General features: G+C 40.7%; 1 protein-coding gene across 2 annotated transcripts; it reads right to left on the reverse strand.

Annotated features, from left to right (window-relative positions):
* Positions 1 to 295: 295 nt before the first annotated feature.
* Positions 296 to 25,065, reverse strand: LOC129700012 (basal body-orientation factor 1-like). 2 transcript variants are annotated; one of them, XM_055640147.1, is made up of 11 exons: positions 24,915 to 25,065; positions 23,232 to 23,484; positions 20,533 to 20,598; positions 19,390 to 19,533; positions 17,335 to 17,415; positions 13,183 to 13,253; positions 10,135 to 10,279; positions 5,319 to 5,434; positions 3,729 to 3,830; positions 2,742 to 2,816; positions 296 to 555 (listed from the first exon to the last, which is right to left on the reverse strand). In XM_055640147.1, the coding sequence occupies exons 1-11, from the start codon at positions 24,932 to 24,934 to the stop codon at positions 423 to 425; spliced, it is 1,206 nt and encodes a 401-aa protein (XP_055496122.1). In that variant the 5' UTR covers positions 24,935 to 25,065; the 3' UTR covers positions 296 to 422. The 2 variants fall into 2 exon arrangements, with proteins under 2 accessions (XP_055496122.1, XP_055496121.1); XM_055640146.1 differs by having other exon boundaries at positions 5,319 to 5,812.
* Positions 25,066 to 25,302: the final 237 nt, after the last annotated feature.

A 25,302-nucleotide genomic window follows, 5' to 3' on the forward strand; every position in this document is an offset into this window, starting at 1 on the left:
AATTCTGGCCCTCTTTCTCAGCTAAATGACATGATATTAAACAGCTTTTTTCCACGAGTAGCAGCTCTACTCAATAGCCAAATGTCTGTAGTCTCCTTTTGCTCTGGTAATTTATTTCACTCGCATGTTTAAACTATAATGTTTTATTATTAATGTTTTATGTGTCATTCTTAATTGTTACTGTAAGTCGTGTTGTTACTTGCGAGAGGAGCACCAAGGCAAATTCATTGTACGTGTACATACTTGGCCAATAAACGTATTCATTCATTCATATTTAAAACTCTTGAGACAATGGTACATTTTTAAAAATCACTTTTTTAATCATTGTTGTGCACACTTTAACTGCCCTCTCATTTTAGGAATTTTTTTTTAATACACATTTTGGGACTACCAATCCACCATAAAACAGTTTTTACAATTTCTTACGTCAGTATAATTTCAGGCAATGTAATTTGTTTAGAAGGCTGTTGATCCGACACAACGTTAATTTGGTTTGCAACAGGTTCAATGGTAGTCTGGGTGATAAAAGTGGGAATGGGGTTTTCTACTTGTTCACTGCAAAAAAATAACAACAATCAACATTTTGAAATGTGAAAAACAAAACAAAACCACATAAGAACAGTCAAAAGCCACTCCACAAAAGCATTACATTTTTTTTATCTAGGTTTTAGCACAATTTTTATTATTAAGAATAAAAGCATATTGGATCAAATTGTACTTGAGGTGCAAACACGGTGGAATTGAGTAGATTTAGACAGAGTAATGGAGCATCTTGAATCTCTGCAATTCAATGAGGTCAAGATAATTCTAACTCTGCTCCATTTATCTCCTCACTCCTCCTCCCGAGTGTTCAAATTTATCTCCATCTTAATTCTCAATGACTGAGCACTCTGCCCACTGGAACAGAATGTTCTTCAAAAGAAGAAATGGGGGAAACTTTTTCTAATCTCTTATCTCGATGGAGATGCAAATTTTTCCCGTAGCATATCTCTGTCCGCACTGCGGCCTAAGATCGAGGAGTTGGGGGCCTTCGCTGGAGACCGATTTTGAGAGCTCCACCGCGGTCGCCTGCGGACTAACCATCGTGGAGCTCGCGTTTCATTTGCCAGGGGTTGACCTCGGAGCTCCAACCGTGGGTGCTTGCAGACCTAACATCACGGAGCCCGTGATCTCTGGTCAGAGACCGACTTCGGGGAACTATAAGCTGCGGGAGTTTCGATCGCCCCGACGCGGGTGTTTCGATCGCCCTGAAGCGGGGCCTTCGACCGTCGGCTGCGGGAGCTTTGATCGCCCCGATGGATGGTTCGACTGCCCAGACCGCAGGAGAATAAAGAGGGAAGAAGATTGGACTTTTTTGCCTTCCATCACAGTGAGGAATGTGGGGAATCGGCAGTGATGGATGGCCAGGTTAACTTTTATGGAGTTGTGTGCCTAATTGCTTTTTTTTTGTACGGCTGTATGGTAATTTGCATATCACTGTGCCTTAATTGGTACATAATAAGTGTCATTAAAAGACCTTTGAAACCTTTGATATATTTCCAAACGAGGATGGTGTATTTGGGAAATCTGCAGATGGTGATGCACCTACTGCCAGTATACTTGGGAATTGCAAATTTGGCTAGCCAAAGCACCCTATATAAATTACTGCAGAATAATTTGTAGATAATACACACCTGAACCACTGTACACTCATGGTGGAGGGCATGAATGAATGAATGTTCAGGGCCATCTACTATTTAAAGGATTACATTTTCTTTTGGATTTCCTTGTGTCTGCAGTTTATACCTGCATGTATAGTTAAAGTCTTAACCATTGTAAATCATTTTTAAGCACAATTAATGATTTACCATGGTAATCATGACCCAGACCTGATTTTGTTGTCCAACTGTGGTTATTTAATAAAATGTGTTCCTAAAATAAAATGCAGTGTAAGCAGATTCTGCATTGACGTTTGCAGAGTCTTTCCAAAAAATGCATTTTGCCCAGAAGTGGAAAAGAACAAAGAATCATTGCTTCATTGTGGATGCTTTAAAATATACTATTCCGTGACTGGTAATAGATTTAGGTACAATAAAAGGTTATGTAAGTTAGGGAAAAACAATCCTACTGAAGTATTATATGGGCCATGGGGAATATCATATGGATTAGTCTATATTTTCTGTTCAGGAGATAAGAATTGTCAGTAAATCTTTTATATGTTGTGAAACAATCCAAACTTGATGCCCATTCCCCAAAGTAAAATAATGTGCATCTGAAAATAATTAAAAAGTTGAGGTGAGCTGTTCAAAAGACAATGTTGAGGGACTATGTTCCATTACCTATAAATAAGATCGAAGAGCTGCACTCAAATACTGCAACTTGGTGAAAGTGAGGGAAAATTAAAATAATGTGTAGGAAGGAACTGCAAATGCTGGTTTACACCAAAGATAGACGCAAAATGCAGGAGTAACTTCTCGAGAGAAGGAATGGGTGATGTTTCAGGTCGAAACCCTTCTTCAAACTGAGCTAATTCTGAAGAAGGGTCTTGACTGGAAACATCACCTATTCCTACTATCCTGAAAATGATAATAAAATCTTTGGCATATCATATTACAAAGTTGTTGCTATCTTCTATATTTCAATTGGCGTTGCTTATCTGCAGTGCTTATGATGATACAGTTAAATCACCTCTTTCACGCAGCTATTGAAGAGTAAAACTTCAATATATGTAAGGCAGATTCCTATAATGGTCAGACCCTTACCTTATTTGTTCTCTCTCTTTTATGCTCAATACGCTCTCAGATACTGAAGGGACCTGGCTTCCATTATTCAGTTTCCTATGCGGAATATAAGCAAACGAGAGACGCAAAATAACTGCTTGTTATCTGCAGAACATTAAATGTCATTCCTACTGAATAAGCACGAGTCATAGAGGGGTATCAACATATTGCTAACCCGGTAAGCTAATTTGGGAGAGAAAAGTGACTCTTACAATATTGAATCCTTTGGCCTCGCGTTCATTCTGCAAAAATGATTTTCTGCTTGTATATCACTTTTCCAGCATCTGTTTTTTTAAACTTTCATAAATTAACAGAATACCTGAACAAGCAACTTGGAGTGGACTAATAGATGTTTGTTCTTTAAAGAATATGATTCAACCCAAGGAATCAGAAAACAATAAATTAAATAGTTTTGTGTAGGAGGGAAGGGAGGACAATTGGGTATTTAAATTAGGTGCGATGCTGCCACATAGGGTTCAGTTTCTAAGCACTGAAGGTTGTGGGAAGGAATTTCACACAGAGAGTGGTGAATCTCTGGAATTCTCTGCCACAGAAGGTAGTTGAGGCCAGTTCATTGGCTATATTTAAGAGAGAGTTAGATGTGGCCCTTGTGGCTAAATGGATCAGGGGGTATGGAGAGAAGGCAGGTACAGGATACTGAGTTGGATGATCAGCCATGATCATATTGAATGGCGGTGCAGGCTCGAAGGGCCGAATGGCCTACTCCTGCACCTATTTTCTATGTTTCTATGAATCACCTTACAGTTCAACATACCTGTAGAAACAAAGAACTGCAGATGCTGGTTTATACGAAAGGTAGACACAAAGTGCTGGAGTAACTCAGCGGGTCTGAAGAAGGGTCTCGACTTGAAACGTCACCCATTCCTTCTCTCCAGACATGCTGCCTGTCCCGCTGAGTTGCTGCAGCATTTGTTGTCTAACTTTGTATCTACCTTCAGTTCAACATACCTGTTTGTTTTCCATCCATTCATCTTGGCAAACAAAAGGCGTAAAACCTTCTCCTTCTGCTCCCAGGTCAAATCCGAGATACTCACTTTCCCAGCGTGAATGCTTAAACATAAAGTGTATTATTTATTACTAAAGGGTTGAAATTTGAAGTGAAAACTGACAATGCTGAAGGTACTCAGCAAGTCAGGCAGCACCAGCAGAGGGAGAAACTGAGTTGAGGAAACAAGTGTGTTTTACGTTGCAGAGAGGTGGAGAGAAAAAAAAAGAACATACAGGTACACCATCGATTTTCCAGCACCCTTGGTTCCAGAGCCTTGCTGGATTATCCATTTTGCAGGACCAACAGAGGTCAGGTAATAATAATTCAACAACACACCTCTGACCCACTAATCATACCTCTCCTGTGTCTCTAAAGCACCATGGACTGCAAGAAATGTAAATAAAGAATTAACAAAGAAAACAATTAACCCTTCCAGGACGAAAGAGCAATGCTCTCGTAATTTTATCCGGATTAAAGGAAGTGCCGGACCATCAGTTGCTGGAAAATCGGTGGTGACCCTGTACTTTCAAACAATTTCTTGCAGCCACATATCCAGTTCTTTTCTGCACTCTGCAATTGAATCTGCCTCCAATGGTGTCCCTGGCAGTGTGTTCCAGATTCCATACTCTGCATTAAGAGCTTTGTCCTTGACTCACTTTTGGATTGTTTGTCAGTCATCTTCTTTCTATTTCCCCCAGTTCTAGACTCCCCTGCCAAAAGAATCACTTTCCAAACGTCCACTTTATCTGTATTTTCAATATCTCCATCAGATTCCAGGAGAGCAGGTCTGGCATCTGTCTATCCATAAAATTGTCCCTCACAAATGGATTCATTGTGGTGAATCTCTTTTGTACCCTTTACATAGCCTTCTCATCTTTCCTTTATGCCCATAACAGTATACCTATTTGTGACTGAACCAATGTTTTATATTACCTTCAGCATCTTTATATATAGCCTAGAATCCTCGTATTTTTCCACCAATTTCTCAACTGCCCTGTACTTTCAACAAACAGTGCACATTTACCCCAGTAGGTGTATCCCAAGTACATCCTCGGGTCCAGAAACTAGCCTTGTGCACCATATTTCAGACACTCTCTCATCTGTGTCCCATATGCATGAGCAATTAATAAGCAAATATGCAAAAAATTACGGTGGATGTCAAAGGGATTCAACCTGCGTGAAGTATCACCACTTAACTGGGAAGTTTTGGATTAAAGCTAAAGCTAAAGTCTAGATTTACGTGCCAGTCAATACTGAAGGGTCCCGACCTGAAAAATCACTTTCCATGTTCTCCAGGGATGTTGCCTGACCTGTTGAGTTACTCCAGCGCTTTGTCTTTTTTTTTTTATAAAACAGCATCTGCACTTCCTTGTTTCTATTTTCCCCTGAATGCGTAGCCAGGCTAGGAATTACATCTGCATGTTTACACTGCCTGGCAGCTTTTATCAATTGGAAACAGACAATACAAAAGTCCTGAGAAAATGTGACCTTATATTCGTTATTGTACATGCACCATCCGCTCACTGCAATGTGTAAGAATTTTGCCTTACCCGTGCTCAGCGTCTTCCATATCTTGGTACACGCAGTTTGTGCTGTACTCATTTTTGCCGAACGTCCTGATTTGGGGATAATCCTCCTTGCCAGTAAACGCCCTTAACATTTTTCTCTGAAACGCAATTTGAGCCGCTTGTTTATATTGAGCCCGACTATAGGCAATCTGTTGTCTCACTTCTTCAAGGGATTGAAGAAAAAACATCTCCACATCAGTGCGCTCGTCCAGGATGTTCTTCGCCAGTTTCTTCACTCGGTTCATCTCTTTATCTTTCAACTTAACTACTGCCCCAAGCCTCTCAATCTCTACCTGACTGGTCGCCATTCTAAGTTCAATTTCCTGCTTCATCTGCTGTTTTGCTGTCTCAAACTCGGCTGCCATGTGTCCCAACACTTTCTCCAGCTTCTCAACTTTTGTTTGAAGTTCATTGATCTTCCCTTTCTGCTGTCTGCTGTCGGACACCTTCTCTTTGATTAACAGCTCGTTGATCTCCTAGAATGAGAAACAACCTGGGTTTCGAAAACGTCAATTCATTCTGAACATGCACTCTCACAAAAACGATTATGGGCAGTTGCATCGAGGGTACAAAACTTGAGAAAATTAATTAATAAATAAAATTAGAAAACATTAAACCCTATGGTCTGGAAAGAGGTAATGAAGATGGCTTTAATGAAATATATGTGTATACTTTACTTATTCCAAATGCCCGTAAGCTTTTCACTGTCATCCTAGGTTATGCTGAAAAGAAGCATTACTTTCATCTTTTCTGCCTTGCTCAACCATGCTTTATAGCACCACAGAAGTGAAATGACATTTCTTTTTTCTGTGGATCTACCAATCATTTGGAAATCGCTGGAGCCATCTGACACTGAAACATTAATGTGCTAAAGTGGACAGGGAAGAGGGTTATCTAAGGTTATAACAAGATCTAGAATAGATCAACTGAGAGAGTGGGCAAAGCAACGGCAGATGGAATTTAACTAAGACAAGTGTGAAGAGATGCATTTTTGGTTAAACCAGGGCAGGACACACACAGTGGATGGCAGAAGTCTGGAGACAATTGTTGAACAGAGAGAGACCAAGTACAGAGCTACTTGAAATTAGCAGCTCGGGTGGACAGGATGGTGAAAAAGGCTTATGACTAGAGCCAGGATGTTTATCTGGTGTTAAACTATGCCGACTGTCAGACAGAATATGCTTCAGTTGTGAAAAAAGTCTTTCTATCCCAGCTGAGGTCACTGGTGCATACCTGAAACAAGCTACAGACTCTACATTCATGTTGATATCTTGTGTATTACAACTACCTTTGAGAACTTTAGCTATGTTTTGTATTTCTTCAAGATCTTTGTTAGCTAAAATCACCCTCTCACATTTTCCTTGTATGTCTTTACCTACATCACCAGGAACTTTAAGTACAAAGTACAGCAAGTGAAGATGTAAACAGCTGGGCAATAGTTGAGCTCTTTGACTTCTCCAATATTTCCAATGTTAAGATATACTCCTTTGATGGTTGACCTGCCTCCAGTGTACCAATGACCACATTGGCAACATATCTCCCCACAGCATCAGTTATCTCGTCTATTGAGATCCATATTTTGCATGCAACTCCATCTCTAATTTTCTGCACAACAATGTTGAAGTTGCTGTCAACATAATTTTTCCGTAATGATGACTCGCTTGGTATATGTTCCTCTGTGTATTTCCCTAAAAAAACTCTGAGAGATTTGTTTTCCAATTTCCACAGTGGAATTCCAACATCAATGAATGCATTGCACAGATCACTCGAAAACTCAGATTGCAATTGGAGCCAGCAGTAAATGTTGTGAGGAGACAAGCCTGCGTATTTCCTACCTTCAGTTTATCTGCCGCCGACTTGTATTTAACTGTCTGTACTTGCATGGAGATGAAATATTTCTTCTCATGATTCATTGCTTTCTCACATGCGTTGCAAAACAGCACACAGTTGTCTGTAGAGAATATATCACTCCCGTACACTCTCACCAAATCGTTCAGTTTTTTACAAGGCATTGACTTGACTTTAGGCATTTTGACGCTTGCACGAGTAGATCCTACAGGAGCAGGGATGCAGACCTCTACAGGCAGGCCAAGTACAAGCTGAGAAGAGGAATCAGAGCTGCCAAGCAAGGCTGCCCTGAGAAGTTGAGGAGCAAGTTCTCAGTAATTTACTTCTTCAGCGTGGAAGGGCTTGCAAGAAATCACAGGCTACAAGAGGAAACCCCCCCCGCTCCTTGGACAATCGTCAGCTGACCAACGACCTGAACAAGTTCTACTGCAGGTTCGATAAACAGAAACTTTAACCCTGGTACCCCCACACCCCATCCCCAACCAACACTTCACACCTACTCACAGCTTGACTCCCAGTTTGAAAAGACTGGACCCTTCCTCACCTACTTCTCCCCAATCACCACATCACATCTACTTAAAGCATGACTCCAGTTTGCAAAGACTGGACCCTTTCCCACGCACCGCTCTCTAATCACCACTTAACACCCACTTATAGCCGGGTTTCATCCCGGTGGTGTAAATTTTCTTGTAATTTACGTTAAAAGGGCAAAATAAAGGCTGATTTAGGCACTCGTGAAAAAGGCATTATCTTCCTGAAATCAAAAAAGGCATGAAAAGGCACATGGCATTTATGCGAAAATCCTGGCTCTACTTATGACATACTTCATCAACCGAGACATTAAGTACACGAGTTAGCACTTTGGGTTACAATTGTACAAAATGTTGATAGAAACATAGAAAATAGGTGCAGGAGTAGGCCATTCGGCCCTTCGAGCCTGCACCGGCATTCAATATGATCATGGCTGATCATCCAACTCGGTATCCTGTACCTGCCTTCTCTCCATACCCCCTGATCCCTTTAGCCACAAGGGCCACATCTAACTCCCTCTTAAATATAGTCCATGAACTGGCCTCAACTACCTTCTGTGGCAGAGAATTCCACAGATTCACCACTCTCTGCGTAAAAAATGATTTTCTTATCTCGGTCCTAAAAGACTTCCCTCTTACCCTTAAACTGTGACCCCTAGTTCTGGACTTCCCCAACATCAGGAATAATCTTCCTGCATCTAGCCTGTCCAACCCCTTAAGAATTTTGTAAGTTTCTATAAGATCCCCCCTCAATCCTCTGAATTCTAGCGAGTACGAGCCGAGTCTATCCAGTCTTTCTTCATATGAAAGTCCTGCCATCCCAGGAATCAGTCTGGGGAACCTTCTCTGTACTCCCTCTATGGCAAGAATGTCTTTCCTCAGATTAGGAGACCAAAACTGTGCGCAATACTTCAGGTGTGGTCTCACCAAGACCCTGTACAACTGCAGTAGAACCTCCCTGCTCTTATACTCAAATCCTTGATGAGGCTGCACTTGAAGTAATGTGTGCAGTTCTGGTTTCCAGACTGCAGGAAGGTTGTGTGTGAGCTAGAGGGCGTGCAGAGAAGATTCAAATGGATGTTGCCTGCATTGGAGGGCTTGAGTTATAAGAAAAAAATGAATAGGTTGGATCTGTTTGCCTGGAAGCAAAGGAGGATGAGAGGTGACTTGATAGAAATATATAAACATTGATAGGGTAAATAGCCTGGGTCTGCTTTCCATGGCAGGGGTATCTAATACTAGAGGGCATAGATTTAAGCTATGAGGGTGGATGTTCAAAGGATATCTTAGGGATAAAATTGTTGGTATCTGGAATGAAATGCCAGTGGAGCTGGGAACAGTAACAACATTCAAGAGGCATCTGGACAGGTACTTGATGACCTATAAAATTACAAAGGCAAGTGGGATGTCTGTATTAATTCCATATCCTTCCATGCCATGCTAAAAGATAGGCATGATGATCAGCATTGATGGAGTGGGCTGAAGGGCCTCTTTCTGTGCTGTGCAGCACGATGACTTTAAAATTATCCCACTGTTTATTTAGTCTAGTTTAGAGATTCAGTGCAGAAACAGGTCCTTCAGCCCACCAAGTCCGTGCTAACCAGCGATCCCTGCACACTTACGCTACACATACTATGGACAATTTAGAATTATACCAAGCCAAGTAACCTACAAACCTGAAGGACTTTGTAGTGTGGGAGGAAACCAGAAATCCTGGAGGAAACCCATGCAGGTCGCAGGGAGAACGTACAAACTCCATACAGACAGCACTCATAGTCAGGATCGAACCAGGGTCTCTGGCGCTGTAAGGCAGCAACTCTTTCACTGCACCACCGTGCTGCCCTGTTATTAACAATTTTCCTCACTTCCTTGTGTGAAGGATTTGAGAATGCCACAGTCTGGGATCATTGATTCTAACCTTTATGAGGGTGGTCAAGTTAGAAAATGGATATCTTCTTGATCTACAAGGTTTGGTTCCAAAATGGGGTTTTGTCAGTTGTGCTAAAGTTGATCAGTAACAGTATTCCTAATCATGGTCCATTAGCACTTGAACCTCTTCCACTTCCAAGCATTGGTACTGTTTATTAACATATACAATCTAAGAATTAACCAATAACAATGGGGTTTTTTTTAAAGATTCCATTCCTGACCCATAAACAGTGCGATTAAGGAAATCCTCTCTCTATCCATTTTCCCTTCAAGATGAAGAGCTATGAAAATTCCTACCTCCTGTGTACTGTATGTGGATTTTGGTTGACACTGATACTAATAATGTGAATTTATTTGCAATCCAGCACACGTCCAATCTCAATTATCTAGTTAAGGTCTAGCTTTCTTGGTGATAAGGACCCGTCACATCTGTTTCTGGAGTTTTGATTAAGAAACAGAAATCTTTACTTGATCTGAATTGTATACAACACCTTGTCACTGACAACCCGTGTGTTTTTTTCTTCCAGCTCCTTGTAATCCTTCCTTCTTTGTGCTTCTTCCATTTTATAGATCTTAATTGTCTCATGTAGTCTTACATTTTCTTTAAAGACACACTGAGCCCTGTCGTCAAGATTTCTGTGGAAGGACGGAAGCAGAATTGCACACGATTAACTTTGGTCTGGCAAAAATGCAGAAAATGATCACAGAAAATGATGATGTGCTTGCTCAAAAGAAACTGCTCATAGCGAACAAATCCATCAAATCTGCTGGAGACCCTGTAAGCACGAACATTTTCATTCCTTTGGCATCTTTTCCTTACATTCCTTATTTTATTGTTATAACATTTATGAACCCTGTCCAACCATAACAAATCTTATGTGTACGAAGGAACTGCAGATGCTGGTTTAAACCAAAGATAGGCACAAAATGCTGGAGTAACTCAGCGGGACAGGCAGCATCTCTGGAGAGAAGGAATGGGTGGGTTTCGGGTCGAGACCCAAATCTTATATCTTTAGCTGCAGAAAGAGAAAAGCAAAAGTAATATTTACTAATTAACATCAATCCTTATAACAAATCAAAAAGGGATTTTTTGATCCTGAATCAAAAATCTGAAGAAGGGTCTCGACCCCAAACGTCACCCTTTCCTTCTCTCCAGAGATGCTGCCTGTCCCGCTGAGTTACTCCAGCTTTTTGTGTCTATCTTCGGTTTAAACCATCATCTGCAGTTCCTTCTTACACAAAATCAAAAGCAATCTAGTAATCAGTACAGTGCCAGCAATTGAGTTATTTTATCAGGTACCAGATATCAGTATTGGTTCATTGGTAATGGTTTATTATTGTTACAGTGAAACAGTGAAAAGCATTGTTTCCATGCTATTCAGTCCTTTCATACTGCACATGAGTACAATTAGGTCATAAGCAAATCCAACAATTAGTACAAACAAAAACAAGTAAACAGATTGCAGAATAATAATGTTGCAGTATTATAGCATTAAAGTTACAGAGAAAAAGGCTATGGCTCTGCCCATTTGTTATCAGGCAACTGAGCCATCCACCAACAACTAGAGAGCAGTCCTAAACTACTGTCTAACTCACTGGAGACCCTTGGACTACCTTTGATCAGACTTTACTGGCTTTATTTTGCACTAAATGTTATTCACGTTATTCCCTTTATCACATATTTTTACCCTGTAACTGGCTTGATTGTAAGCATGTATTGTCTTTCTGCTGACTGGTTAGCATGCAACAAAAGCTCTCCACTGTACCTTGGTACACGTGACCCTGACAGTAAACTAAACTAAAATTAAACAAAACATTTCTCCAACAGATCGATATTCTACTGCTATCATTTCACAAACTTCTACCCTACCCACATTTCCACCAATTTTAATGTCATCTGGAAACTTAATAATCATCCCATCAATATTTTTCATAAAATCATTAATAAGTATCACCAACCCAGCACTGATCCCTGTGGAACACAAATGGTCACAGACTTCTAGTCAGAGAAATACCCTTCCATCAGTACCCTCTGTCTTCTATGGTGTAGCTAGTTTTGAACCTAATCTACCAAGTCACCCTGGATCACAAATGTCATACTTCTGCATCAGTCTTCAATGAAAGACTTTATCAACTGCCTTGCTCAAGACATTGCAGTCAACATTCATACCCCTACCCTCATCAATTATCTTCAATATCCCTCAAAAAAACTCAATCAAATTCATAAGACATGGCCTGCCCCTCACAAAGCCATGCTGACCATTATCATTGAGCCGTGTTTAAGAAGGAACTGCAGATGCTGGAAAATCGAAGGTAGGCAAAAATGCTGGAGAAACTCAGCGGGTGAGGCAGCATCTATGGGGCGAAGGAAATAGGCAACGTTTCGGGTCGAGATCCTTGTTTGTCTGACCCGAAACGTTGCCTATTTCCTTCGCTCCATAGATGCTGCCTCACCTGCTGAGTTTCTCCAGCATTTTCATCATCATTGAGCCCATGCTTTTCCAAAAACCCTCCATATTCAGTTTAAATTATTTTCTGCTTTCTTTATAGTCATTTTGAGGGCTTTGTCCAGCCATATATATATATAAACCACATATATGCTTCTTTTTCTTGATCGAATGTACAAATGTCTCTTGTCATCCAAGGTTCCCAAACCTTGCCATAGTTGTCTTTCTTCCTCACTGGAACATGCTGATCCTGAATTCTGATCAGGTGGTCTTAAAATGATTCCCACATTTCAGATGTAGATTTACCCCCAAAACAGCTGCTCCCAACCTACTCTCTCTGGCTCCTGCCTAACACTGTTGTAATGTGTAGGAAGGAACTGCAGATGCTGGTTCAACCCGAAGATAGACATAAAATGCTGGAGGCAGCATCTCTGGAGACAAGGAATGGGTGATGTTTCGGGTTGAGACCATTCTTGAGACTCGTATCAGACCCTTGTCTGAAGAAGGGTCTCTACCCGAAGCGTCACCCATTCCTTCTCTACAAAGATGCTGCCTGTCCCGGTGAGTTACTCCAGCATTTTGTGTCTAACACTGTTGTAATTTTGGCTTCCCCCAGATTACATGGATAGGACAGGTTTTATATGGATAGGACAGGTTTGAAGGGATATGGGCCAAACGCGGGCAGGTGGGACTAGTGTAGTTGGGACATATTAGTCGGTGTGGGCAAGTTGGGCCGAAGGGCCTGTCTCCATGCTGTATCAATGAGCACTTTCGTCCAAGGTCCACACTTACCCTTATTCACAACTAATTAACAAATTGATATTTCAGAACCTGAAATGTTAACTCTGATTCTATCTCCACAAAGTATGTTTGACCTGCTGAGTGTGTATAGCATTTTAGTTTAGTTTACTTTAGGTTATTGTCATATGTACCGAGGTACAGTGAAAAGCTTTTTGTTTCCGCTTTTATTTCAGATTACTAGCATCTACGGATTTCTTTTGTGCTTTTATCAGCTGCAAACATTTTTGAAATGGAACTTCAACTAAGCAAACCGAGGATGATCTGGAAAATCAATTGCAGGCAAAATCTTACATAATGGCTTCAGTGTGAGCCTGCTCAGTCAGCCGATTCAGTCTCTGTTCTGCCTCCCGCTCCAGGCGAATCTAAAAGTAAAAGTCAATATTAATGAAACATATAAAGCATTTAAACTTAAATCTTGCCCTTACTTGCTTAACTTGGTAACAATCCAACATGACTACGTTTTTTCTCAGTCTGTTGAATTTACTGAATTGTACTGCTATAGTTTACTGCTATAGAATATAAACCAGTACAGCACAGGAACAGGTAATTTGGCCAACATTGTCTGTGACACACAAGATCCCAAGTTAAACTCATCTCTTCTATCTCTTTGTGATCTATGTATAGATAGCCTTTTATTATCATTCAGAAATCTGAACGAAATTGCAGCAGTCATACATATAATACCATACAATAAAACAACAATAAACACACATTAACATCCACCACAGTGAGTCCACCCAGCATCATCCTGCACTGTATTTAGGCAAAAGTCTTTGGTCGCAGTCTCTCCCTCCTCTTCTCCCTTGCGCTGGGGTATTGTTAAGAACAGTCCCGCAGCTCAAACACCGCGGCCCGGGGTGGTTGAAGCTGCCGCCCACCAGTTCTGCAGAAGCAGCTGCTGGCCCACGTCCGAACCCCGGACTCAGGCCACCGCCGCCAGAACACCGTCCCAGCCACCCTCACGTGAGTACTGTGCCGTCTTCAGCCTCGGGCTGGGCCGCCCCGACTTGGGCGCCGAACTTGGCCGCCCCGACTTGGGTGTCTCCTGTCCCTACATATCTACTGTATGTGCCTATCTACAGTAAAAGCTTCTGACATGCTGGCCTTATCGGTCAGGCCATTGAGTATAAGGAAGTCATATTGCAGCTATTTAGGACTTTGGTTAAGCTGCATTTTGAGTATTGTTATGCAGAGCAGTCACCCAGTGTTTACAGGAAGGACGTTTCGCACAGAACTGTGGTCTGGAGGGCCTGTTCCAAGCTGTACTGTTTCAATGTTCTTCTTAAATGCCACTATCATATCTGCCTCCACCTCACCCTGGCAGATTGTTCCAGGCACCCTACCATTCTGTGTAAAATAACTTGCACGCATATCTTTTTTAAACTTACCACTCTCATTTAAAGCTATGCGCTCTAGTCTTCTACATTTCCACCGTGGGATAAAGGTTCTGACTATATACTCTATCTATGCCGTTTATAAATTTATATACTCCTCTTAGGTCTCCCCTGAGCCTCCAACACTCCAGAGAAAACAATTCAAGTTTTTCATCGCTCCTTATACTTAATACCCTCTAATCAAGACAACAGCCTAGTAAACCTCTTCTGCAGCCTCTCCAAAGCCTCCATATCCTTCCTATAATGGAGCAACCAGTACTGCACACAATACTACAAATTCAGCCTAAACAAAGTTTTCTAAAAGAGGGCATCAGTACTTATTAAAATGTAATCTTAAAATTGATATATAAGAAAATCATAAGAAACATGATTAGAATATATTATAAAGGGGCGGCACGGAGGCGCAGCAGTATTTCCGCCTTGCAGTGCCATAGACCCAGGGTTCGATCTTGACTACGTATGCTGTCTGTACGGAGTTTGTACATTCTCCCTGTGACCATGTGGATTTTCTTTAGATGCTGCAGTTTCCTCCCACACTCCAAAGACTACACGTTTGTAGGTTAATTGGCTTTGATAAAATTGTAAATTGTCACAAGTCTGTAGGAAAGTGTTAGTGTATGGGGATCGCTAGTCGGTGCCAGACATCGGTGGGCTAAGGGGCCAGTTTCCGTACCTCTAAACTAAACTAAACTAATAGGGTCATGTGACAGGGCAGATGAGAAGGCCTGCTTCTGTGCCGTAGCATTCTATGATGGCATGAATATCTACCTTAATTGCAAATAATACTAACAAAAGGCCCTCCTTGGGTCAGTTGGCTCAATGTCGGGTCAGTTGGTTGACCCCATTTTGTGAGGGATCGTTAACAGTTATAATCATTATTAGGTATAATCAGGGTGGTGAATCTGTGGTATTATTTGCCACTGAAGGCTGTGGAGGCCAAGCCAGTGGATATATGTAAGGCAAAGATAGATTGATTCTTGATTAGTACAGGTGTCAGAGGTTATGGGGAGAAAGCAGGAGAATGGGGTTAGGAGTGTTAGATCAGCCATGAATGAATGGCGGATTAGGCTCGATGGGCCGAATGGCCTAATTCTGCGACTATCTCTTATAATCTCACATTGGTCAGCTAGTCTGGTAGAATGCCCGGGACCTTAAGTTTAGCCTGCCTCGTCTATTTTAAGTAATAACCGTCTCACTGTGTGTTTCTTATATTTTTTTAATGTTGCTGGTATTATAAATATTTTATCTTTAATCCAGGAGCCAACAGGTTTGAATAATATAACTGTCAATTGAACTGTAGCGCTCAGCAGTTCTTCTCAATCAGCACCCATTAGAACCATAGAGTGATGCAGTGTGGAAACAGGCCCTTCAGCCCAACTTGCCCACACCAGCCAACATGTCCCAGCGACACTTGTCCCACCTGCACGCGTTTGGTCCATAACCCACCAAACCTGTCCTATCCGTGCACCTGTCTAACTGCTTCTTAAATGTTTGGATAATCCCAGCCTCAACAACCTCCTCGGCCAGCATGTTCCATACACCCTCCACCCTTTGTGTGATAAAGTTACTACTTAGATTCCTATTAAATCTTTTCCACTTCACCTTAAGCCTATGTCCTTTGATCCTCGATTTGCATACTCTGGGCAAGTGACTCTGTGCAAGTGACTCTCTACTCAATCTATGCTTCTTATTCTTTCAATATATTAGCCATTTGATTTAACTGAAATATTTTACATTCTTCTTGCAGTATGTACTCTTCTGCTTTTCATTCCCCACCCTCCTGCCTCACAACATACCAACACCTCCCCTCTTCAATTCTATCGCAACTACTTTCTGTTGACAATAAGAAGATTGGGTACATGAATGGAGGGGAGATAGGAGTAATATGATTTTTGGCCATCTTACTCTGTTTGCGCTGTATATTGATTTTAGAAAAAACGCTACCCTCCAGCTTAGTCAGGGCCAGAGGATTTTTCCCATCGATGAAAAATAAAAGTTATTAATGTTTAAAAAATGTTGAGATTCTCTCTCCTGCCAATCATGCCATGAAGGCCACGCCCCTTCTGGTGGGAGGGGCGAGGGATTATAAAACCCGGAAGTGTGGACGTGCCTCAGTCTCTGCAAGCTGGGGGAGCGAGAGGTCACGACTCTCAGTCTGAGCTGTGAATAACACTGAACACTGAACACATGTCTACTAAACTGTGAGTGTGGTTTTACTGACCTGTGAGTGCCCTTAATGTGGTTTGAAAATTAAGTTTGAAAATGAAAATGTGGTTTGAAAATGTGGTTGGTTTGAAAATGAAACAGTGGTTTGAATTTGGTGGCCTTGAAATGGTGTGAAACGGCATTTGAATTTGGTGGCCTTGAACCCTGCTTGAAATGGTGTGAAACGGCATTTGAATTTGGCGGCCTTGCACCTTGCTTCAAATGGTATGAAACTGCATTTGAATTTGGTGGCCTTGCACCCTGCTTGAAGTGGTGTGAAACTGCACTTGAGTTTGGTGGCATTGTACCCTGCTTGAAGTGGTCGGAAACTGCACTTGAATTTGGTGGCCTTGCACCCTGCTTGAAGTGGGAGGAAACTGCAGTTGAATTTGGTGGCCTTGTACCCTGCTTGAAATGGAATTTCAAGGAATAGCCGTGAGTCAGCCCCCAGCCGTGAGTGAGTGAGCTGCCAGCACACCAGGCTTGAGTGACTGAGCTGCCAGCCCAACAATCCATTTGGCCCACAATGTCCACACTAGCCCTCTGGAAACCAGTCCCTTAATCCCACAGAACCCACACTAGCGCTCCAGAAAGCCCCCCACCCCCCCACTGGCCAACAATATTGGAATTGGTGGAGAAATGGAATATTGCGTTGGGGGCCCAGCCCTCCCATGTGAACATGGGACCCAATGGGTCCCACTTAGTCTAGTATATCATAGAGTTACAGATTTCTTTTTATCACCAGCCACCCTTTGCTATTGTAGACTTTAGCAAATCCCTCAAACTATGGATAGGGCAATAATTTATTAATTTCAGACTCAATTTCTGGCTCCCAGTCACATACCTTTTCATCAAAGAATTTATTTTCCAGCTGTCTCAGTGTTTCTTGGTGTTCTCTGTTTGAAGTGCTCATGGTTTCTTTTATCTGAGGTGGCAAAAAAAAGAGAAAGTATTTATTTTATTCTTTAACCCATATTTAATTACCCCAAATTTAGAAATCACTGTAACAGATCTCCATTCTCATCTAAAAAAGCATTTGGAAGAAGAAAGCATGAGAATCTATCCTTCAAACAACTGATATTCTGCTTACTTATCTCCTGTTATTTACAAATTGACTGCCGGGTTTCCTTCATTACAATTGTGACTCCACTTTGAAACCACCGTATTCACAGCTACGTGTTTAAGATGTGTGAAAATGGTGTAAATGACAGTGTTTCGAAGAAATAACCAGTTACCACAACATCGTATAATAGCTGTGCATCTGAGTGGGAAAGCTTCTTCTGCTGCACACATGTAAAGTGAAACCTTCACTTGAAATTACCTAGTTGAAATGTAAAAGCAAAAGCATATTATACAATATTTTTTTGTTAAACATAAAGCACTGAATGGAAAAGATTAAGTGGGATTTTATAAATTTCCCTAAATAAACATTATACCTTCCTAAATGTACCAAAATAAATGGATTTTACCATTGTCTCCAATTTTCTCTTCTTACCCTGCTTTTGGTTATTGTGTGAACTCATATTAATTTGTTGATGGGATTTGAATGTCCCTGGCAAAGTCACCATTATTGTCCATCCCCAAGAAAACAGTGAGGAATCGATGACATGTGTTTCTGGAGCAACACATTCAACTCTGACATACACCATAGAGGCAGAAGTGTTTTTATCACATTTCGTTTAAGAAGGAACTGCAAACGCTGGAACAATCGAAGGTAGACAAAAATTCTGGAGAAACTCAGTGGGTGAGACAGCATCTATGGAGCGAAGGAATGGTGGTTACTGTAACGGAGATCAGCTTTTTTTTAATTCCAGATTTATTTCATGACATTAATTTAAACTATCCAGACGGCATAGTGGCATTCAACCTCATTTCCTTAGACTCAACCAGTCCAGAAACATAACCGCCACTCTGCTGCATCATTCATCTTGGCACTCCAGAGTTCTGACATTCATTCTCCATATATGTTTTGTCATGTGTCTTCTTACGGAAAATGTAAAGCTAGCACATAATAATCGGAGAAAGGCGGCTCGAGACATACTCGTGGTGGGATCAAAAACAGGAATGATTTATTTCCAAGTCAAAGGTCACTGACCAGATTTACATCATTATATACACGAGTGTGAGCATGCGCGAGTATGAGTGCAGCTCCTACGCCTAAATTACACGGATATTGATACAATATACTGTTAAGGAAGTCAGGTTCAGTGTAAGAATAGGGCCAAAGATGAGACCCTTGGGTCCAAGAGGTAATGGTCCAATGATGGTAAAAGCTATTGCATCCTTGTCGTTTTGGCACTGGGTAATTTATATTTTTCAGCCAGTGTAGAAACTGGACTGGAATGATTCAATAGAAGAGCCAAGCATCTTTAACATCTCCATTGAACTCAAAGAAACAAATTGGAAGAAAAGATCAGATTTGGACAGATTGGTAACAATCATCTTAAACAGTGGATAGACGAAGTCTGGTGAAGAAAACTATTTCCAATATCCTGGAATACTTTTATCATGGGAGATAGAACCCAGATCTGAGAGCTTGGTAACCAGCTTAGAGAGGATGATGGTGTTCACCGCCGAGCTGTAGTCAATGAATAACAGCCTGACATATGAGTTTCTGTTGTCCAAGTGGTCCAGAGCGGAGTGGAGAGCCAGTGACATTGCATCTGTTGTGGTGGTAAGCAAACTGCAGTGGGTCAATTACATCCCCAATTGCAGGAAAATAATCCAGTGAAAGGAAATAGGTTAGTTAATCTATAACATGATAATAATTATAAGGGTAAATCAATTGTTTTCCCTTCAACATTGGATTATTAGTTCAATAAAACTTAATTATCATAAGATGTTAACTTACATATGTACAAACATAGACAAAAGAACAAAGAAGTCTTATTGGACTCACATCATCCAATTCATTTTCCAGGGAAACCTGTTTCTTCCTGAATACTTTGACTTTGTTTAGTTCCCGTTGAATCAGTTGCATTTCCTTCGCCTTTTGTGACATTTTGTTTTGCATAAACTCAGATTGTTCGGTATGGATTTCGATCTGTGGAGATGCAAGAACAGGCTCAGGCAAATTTTACTATAGTGCCTCTCTTCACTGAAAATACACTGAATGCCTTCTTCATGTAGGTAGTTTCCCTCCATTTATATGGGTGCAATTGTGTTCTAAAATGCAACTAATCAGAGTGGTTTAATAACAAAATATAAAAACTGTGATTTTTAAGTCCACTATATCTGTTAAAGCATTCCTGATGCTTTGTTACTAACATCATTGACCTGCATTCTGCAGTCTAGTAATGTTATCTTAGCAACAACATACACACATAAAGAAAATCATGACAAAGATCATCAACACACAACCTTGAATTTTGAGCAAGGGAATTAGAAGAGATATTAGGAAAAACCTCCTTACAAAGTATTGAACTCTACTGCAAAAAAATATTTGGTCACTTCATTAATAATTTTTAAATCTGAGATTAGTATTTCTAAACAAATGGTATAAAATAATTTCAGGCCATGGCAGATTAGTTTAGTTCATTATTGTCACGTGTACCAAGGTACAATGAAGTGTTTTTGTTTGTGTGCTATCCACAAACTTTTGGAGGAGCTCGGCAGGTTGGGCAACATCCGTGGAGGCAATGGGATGGCGGATTTCGTTTTTAGTTTCCAGATTACAGCACCAACAGACCCTGGTGTCTCTGTCTTAATGAAAATGAAGACAGTTACTTTCACAGCAGATGCTATCTGACCTGCTGACCATTTTCGGTTCCTTTTCAACACGCTGATAATTCTCCTCTGCCCCATGTATTCAATTATCCCAAATTTGTGCATTCCATGCATGGGCATAATACGCCAGATGGAATAAAAGCAGAAAATGCTGAAAATCAGGTCAGGCAGCACCTGATTCTGTGAACAGTATTCATTTCACAAGAGCTCCATCCTACTACCTCATAATCCAGCTGCGGTCTAGAATGTGCATATTCTGAAGTTACGCTGTTCATGAATCCCATAAATATACAGAAAAAAACTTGTAAGAACTTACTATTTTCTTATTCTCATCAATTGCATGCTGCCTTTGTTCTGTTATCTGCTGTTGAAGATGGCTAATCTGTAAAACACAAACTCCTTTGGTTACATTGCCAAGAATCACTTTTTTTTTGCCAGATTCAGTGTCAAATTAGTCACTTTACAACGTTGTTCTCTTTACTTTAGAGATACAGACCCTTCCACTGTGTGGAAACAGGCCCCATGGCCCTCTGTGTCTATGCCCACCAGCAATTACCCCGTACTCTAGCACTATCCTACATACTAGGAACAATTTACAAAGGTCAATTAACTTACAGACCTGTATGTCTTTGGAGTGTGTGCGGGGAAACCAGAACACCAGAAAAAAAAACCCATGCGGTTACAGGGAGAATGTGCAAACTCTGTACAGTCAGCAGCCAAGTCAGGATTGAACTCTACCGCTCTGCCACTGTGCCGTGTCTGTTCCAGAGGGCAAATCCTGAATTGCATGGCCCTGAAAATTCTACGTTAATTTTGCATCATATGCCACCATGGAGACTTAAATTAATTAGAACAAGAAAGACTATTTGCAAATGGGAAAACCCATTGAGCTTGTAAATCCTGTCATTCCATTACATCAGCGCTAATCTACCTGTCAAATTCATTTACTCATCTTTGGCCCAGATTCTTTGAGGCACATACCGACAAAATAAAAGTGTACTCCTAAAAGATGTAATTATCACAGGCTCCGCTACCATTTGACAAGAAAGTTCCAGATTTCTACTTTTGTGCATGAATTTTGAATAATCTAGATCTATTTTTTAAGGTTACAATTCTTATTCATGATCCCCACCATTGAGAAAAATAATTTCTCAGGATCTATCCTGAAATATTATCTACATTTTGCAGTCTTCGTACTTTAACCTAATAAGCTCTAGAACTATTCTGCTAAACTTCTACTATACTCCTACAAGATCAATACATTTCTTGTGTTGCAGTGTCAATAAATGAGCAAAGAAACTCATGAGAGGAATAGATAGTTTAGATGCACAGAGTCCCTTGCCCAGAGTAGGTGAATCGAGGACCTGAGGACATAGGTTTAAGGTGAAGGGGAAAACATTTAATAGGAATCTGAGGAGGAAATTCTTCACACAAAGGGTGGTGGATGTATGGAACAAGCTGCCAGAGGACATAGTTGAGGCTGGGGCTATTCCAACATTTAAGAAATAGGCAGACAAGTGCATGGATAGGACAGGTTTGGAGGGATAAGAACCAAACGCAGGCAGGTGGGACTAGTGTAGCTGGGACATGTTGGCCGGGGTGGGCAAGCTCATGGCCATAGAGACCTGGGTTCGATCCAGCCCTTAGCTGCTGCCTGTCTGTGGAGTTTGAAGTTCTCCCTGGGACAATGTGAGTTTCCTCCGAGTGCTCCGGTTTACCCCCCACATCGCAAAGACATGCAAGTTTGTTGGTTAATTGCCCTGTGCGTAAGGAGTGGATAAGGAGTGGTAGGCCATTTAAGACTGAGATGACGAAAAACATTTTAACCCAGAAAGTTGTGAATCTGAGGAATTCTCTGCCACAGAAGGCAGTGGATGTTTTCAAGAGAGTTAGATATAGCTCTTAGGCCTAACAGAATCAAGGGATATGGGGAGAAAGCAGGATCAGGATACTGATTTAGGATGATCAGCTATGATCATATTGAATGGCGGTGCTGGCTCAAATACTCCTGTACGTATTTTCTATGTTACTATACAAAAATGGGATAACATAAAACCACGAACGGTTGATCTATGGTCGGCATGGTCTCCGTGCACCAAAGGGCCTATATCTATGCTGCATCTCTAAACTGAACTAAATTAAAACAAAAGAAACTACATATAGGACACTGAACATACTCAGAATTGTACTCAATGTAAATAAAAAATATTCATAAATGGATGCAAAAACAAACCAACTCTATATCTGTCCCCATGCTACCCCTCCTGGGATAAAACCCAACAGGCCATTTGCTTTTAGTTATTTTTATGCTGACAGGACTACCAGATCTTAATGAATTTTGTATTGACTCCGATTTCTCTTTAACTCCAGTTCACCTCATTCAAAATTAATAATTTCATGCTGGCCGTCTATATTATATATACTTTCAAATACATTTGCTTCACAACAAATACAAGTACTGAGTTCTCTTTAGCAATTCCCATGTGAATTTTTAACTGGAAATTCTGATGCAACAATTCCATAAACACAATGACTGCCAACATTACATAAACCATTTTGTTATGCAGGTTTGTCATATTATGGGTTAGAGTTTTAATCAGATAACAACAACACTCTATTGAGGAACGAACTTGAAGAAAATTGAATTGAGATTCACTTGAGAATATATTAATGCAGTTAATATATTAATGGAAAATATTAACGCAGTTGATGATTGACCAACTAGTGAAGCGTGGAATGCTCCAATACGTAGGTCATTTAATATAGATATACAAGTCTCCAGGTGCACTTCCTTAGATCAGTAGCTAGTGACACCTGATCTGTTAAAAGCATTAGCATCTGGCAAAGGCTTAGCACATTGTTGATCACGCTATGTGCTCTTTCCTTGCAAGATCCAAAAGTAGCCAAAGTAGACCCCGAAAGCTTACAAATGGTTGTGTCATGGACAGTGTTGATGGAGATGGGATAAAGATTGATATTTTAAATTCTCAGTGAAACATTCTAGATTCTTTTTACCTTTGTCTCTTTCTCCGTGTCTTGTTTCTTTAAATATGAGATCACTTCCATAGCATCCCTCTCCACTTGAGACCGATCGTTCATTAAAGATTCATTGGCTCTGGCAAGCATTTGTGCTGTGTTACGATATTCCACGCGAGACTGCTCCACAGCATTCAACCTGGATTCCCACAAAGCAGCATTTGCCTTTGCCTTTTCCGCATCCGACTCCGTGGACAGTTTTGGATCAGACTTAGCATCTTTCTTCCCTTTTCTTAATAAATAAATAAAAAACATTTTGAAGATATACTAAAAAAAATACACAAGCTAACTATTTATTGAATAATTCCACATGTCCAAGAACCCTTCATTCTTTTTGACCTGGTTGTCGAAAATTACTCACCATGACTATCAAAATGTCACAAATTCCAACAAACAAAGATCAGGAATGAAAAGTAGGTAGGAATACAAAGATGCAAATACAAAGATTACAAAGTCTGAAGAAGGGTCTCGACCCAAAACGTCACCCATTCCTTCTCTCCAGCGATGTTGCCTGTCCCGCTGAGTTACTCCAGCATTTTTTATCTACCTTTGATTTAAACCAGCATCTGCAGTTCTTTCCTACACAATACAAAGATGCACTTTGCACAGAGCATCCAAGTTCATGCAGCAAGATGGAGAGATTTTTGTTTAAGAGCTGAGGGGTCATATTTGTCAGTTGTCTTCAGGTTGTCTCTAAATAAGAACTATAGTATTTCCGAATATATCTACTCATGCTGCCCTGTTATTCTCCAACTTTTCCTTTTTGCACCTGAACTGAATTTGGAAAATGGACATGGGTGCTAATATAACCTCCCCTGGGTGCTCACTGCTAAGATAAATTGTGGGCTTTCTTCCAAAACAAATATCTGATCTTTCTTGTGTTCTATGTTGCTTGCCATGTCTCCATACAGAATTAATAACAATGACAAATGCACTTTTTGTTGGTTTTTATTCTGTGTGGAGATAAACACTATTACTTTTATTGACAAAACTGACAAGGAGCCATACCATTCATATCTACCACCTCTTTCTCAAGAGTCAACAGTGTTTTATTGTCATATGTGTCCCAGATAGAACAATTAAATTCTTACTTGCAGCAGCACAACAGAATATGTAAACATAGTGTGACACAAAAAGCTATGCGTCTGAGCTTCAGAGGATGATCTGATCACAGCATCTCTGGAGAAAGGGAAGAGGTGACGATGTGGGTTGAGAACCTTCTTCAGACTGGAAAGAAAGTACTGATAACATACGTATGCACACATATACACACACTCATATATATACACACATAAACACACACACACACACATATATATATATACACACATATACACATACGGATATATATATATACACACACTCACGCATATATATACACACAAATATACACACACGTACATACACACATGCATACACACATACATATATACACATATACACACTCATACATACATACACATAAAAACAAACAATAATAGTGCAAAAGGACAAAACCAATGCCCCCAGGTCTATGTTAAACAGCTCACCACGCATCCCAAGCAATATGTTTCAGCATTTGATGGAAACTCTATGCAGCTTAAAAACTAAAAGCAGGGCAGGAGCGGCTGGACTAAAAGCTGGACAAGTTGTTTTAGTGAAGCAAAACGAACGCAGAGTTACCCTTTAGTTTTCTTCGGCATGGCGAAAGGCGGTAATATTCAGCGAGGTTTATGCTGAGAATATTCCTGCTTCCAGTCCCTCACACCGGAGCCTGCGGCCGTTACCCGGGAAACGGGCTACACAATGTTTGCGTGACGTAGTACGCAGAACCTCTCAAGCGTAACTTCTCAAGTTCTGCTTCACCTTTACAAATTCCCCTTTAATCTACTGGCTGGTAGATAACACGGTATTGTTTTATGTTCAATTTTTCAAAGAAGATATAATAAATCACACATCTGAATGTCTTCACAAAGGGAACCTCTCTTTCACTATTTTGCACCACTGGAGTCTCCAGTGGAGAAGGCTGGTTTACACTGAAGATAGACACAAAATGCAAGAGTAACTCAGT

The sequence above is a fragment of the Leucoraja erinacea genome, chromosome 9, assembly GCF_028641065.1.
Source record: "Leucoraja erinacea ecotype New England chromosome 9, Leri_hhj_1, whole genome shotgun sequence".
NCBI classification, from domain to species: Eukaryota; Metazoa; Chordata; class Chondrichthyes; order Rajiformes; family Rajidae; genus Leucoraja; species Leucoraja erinaceus.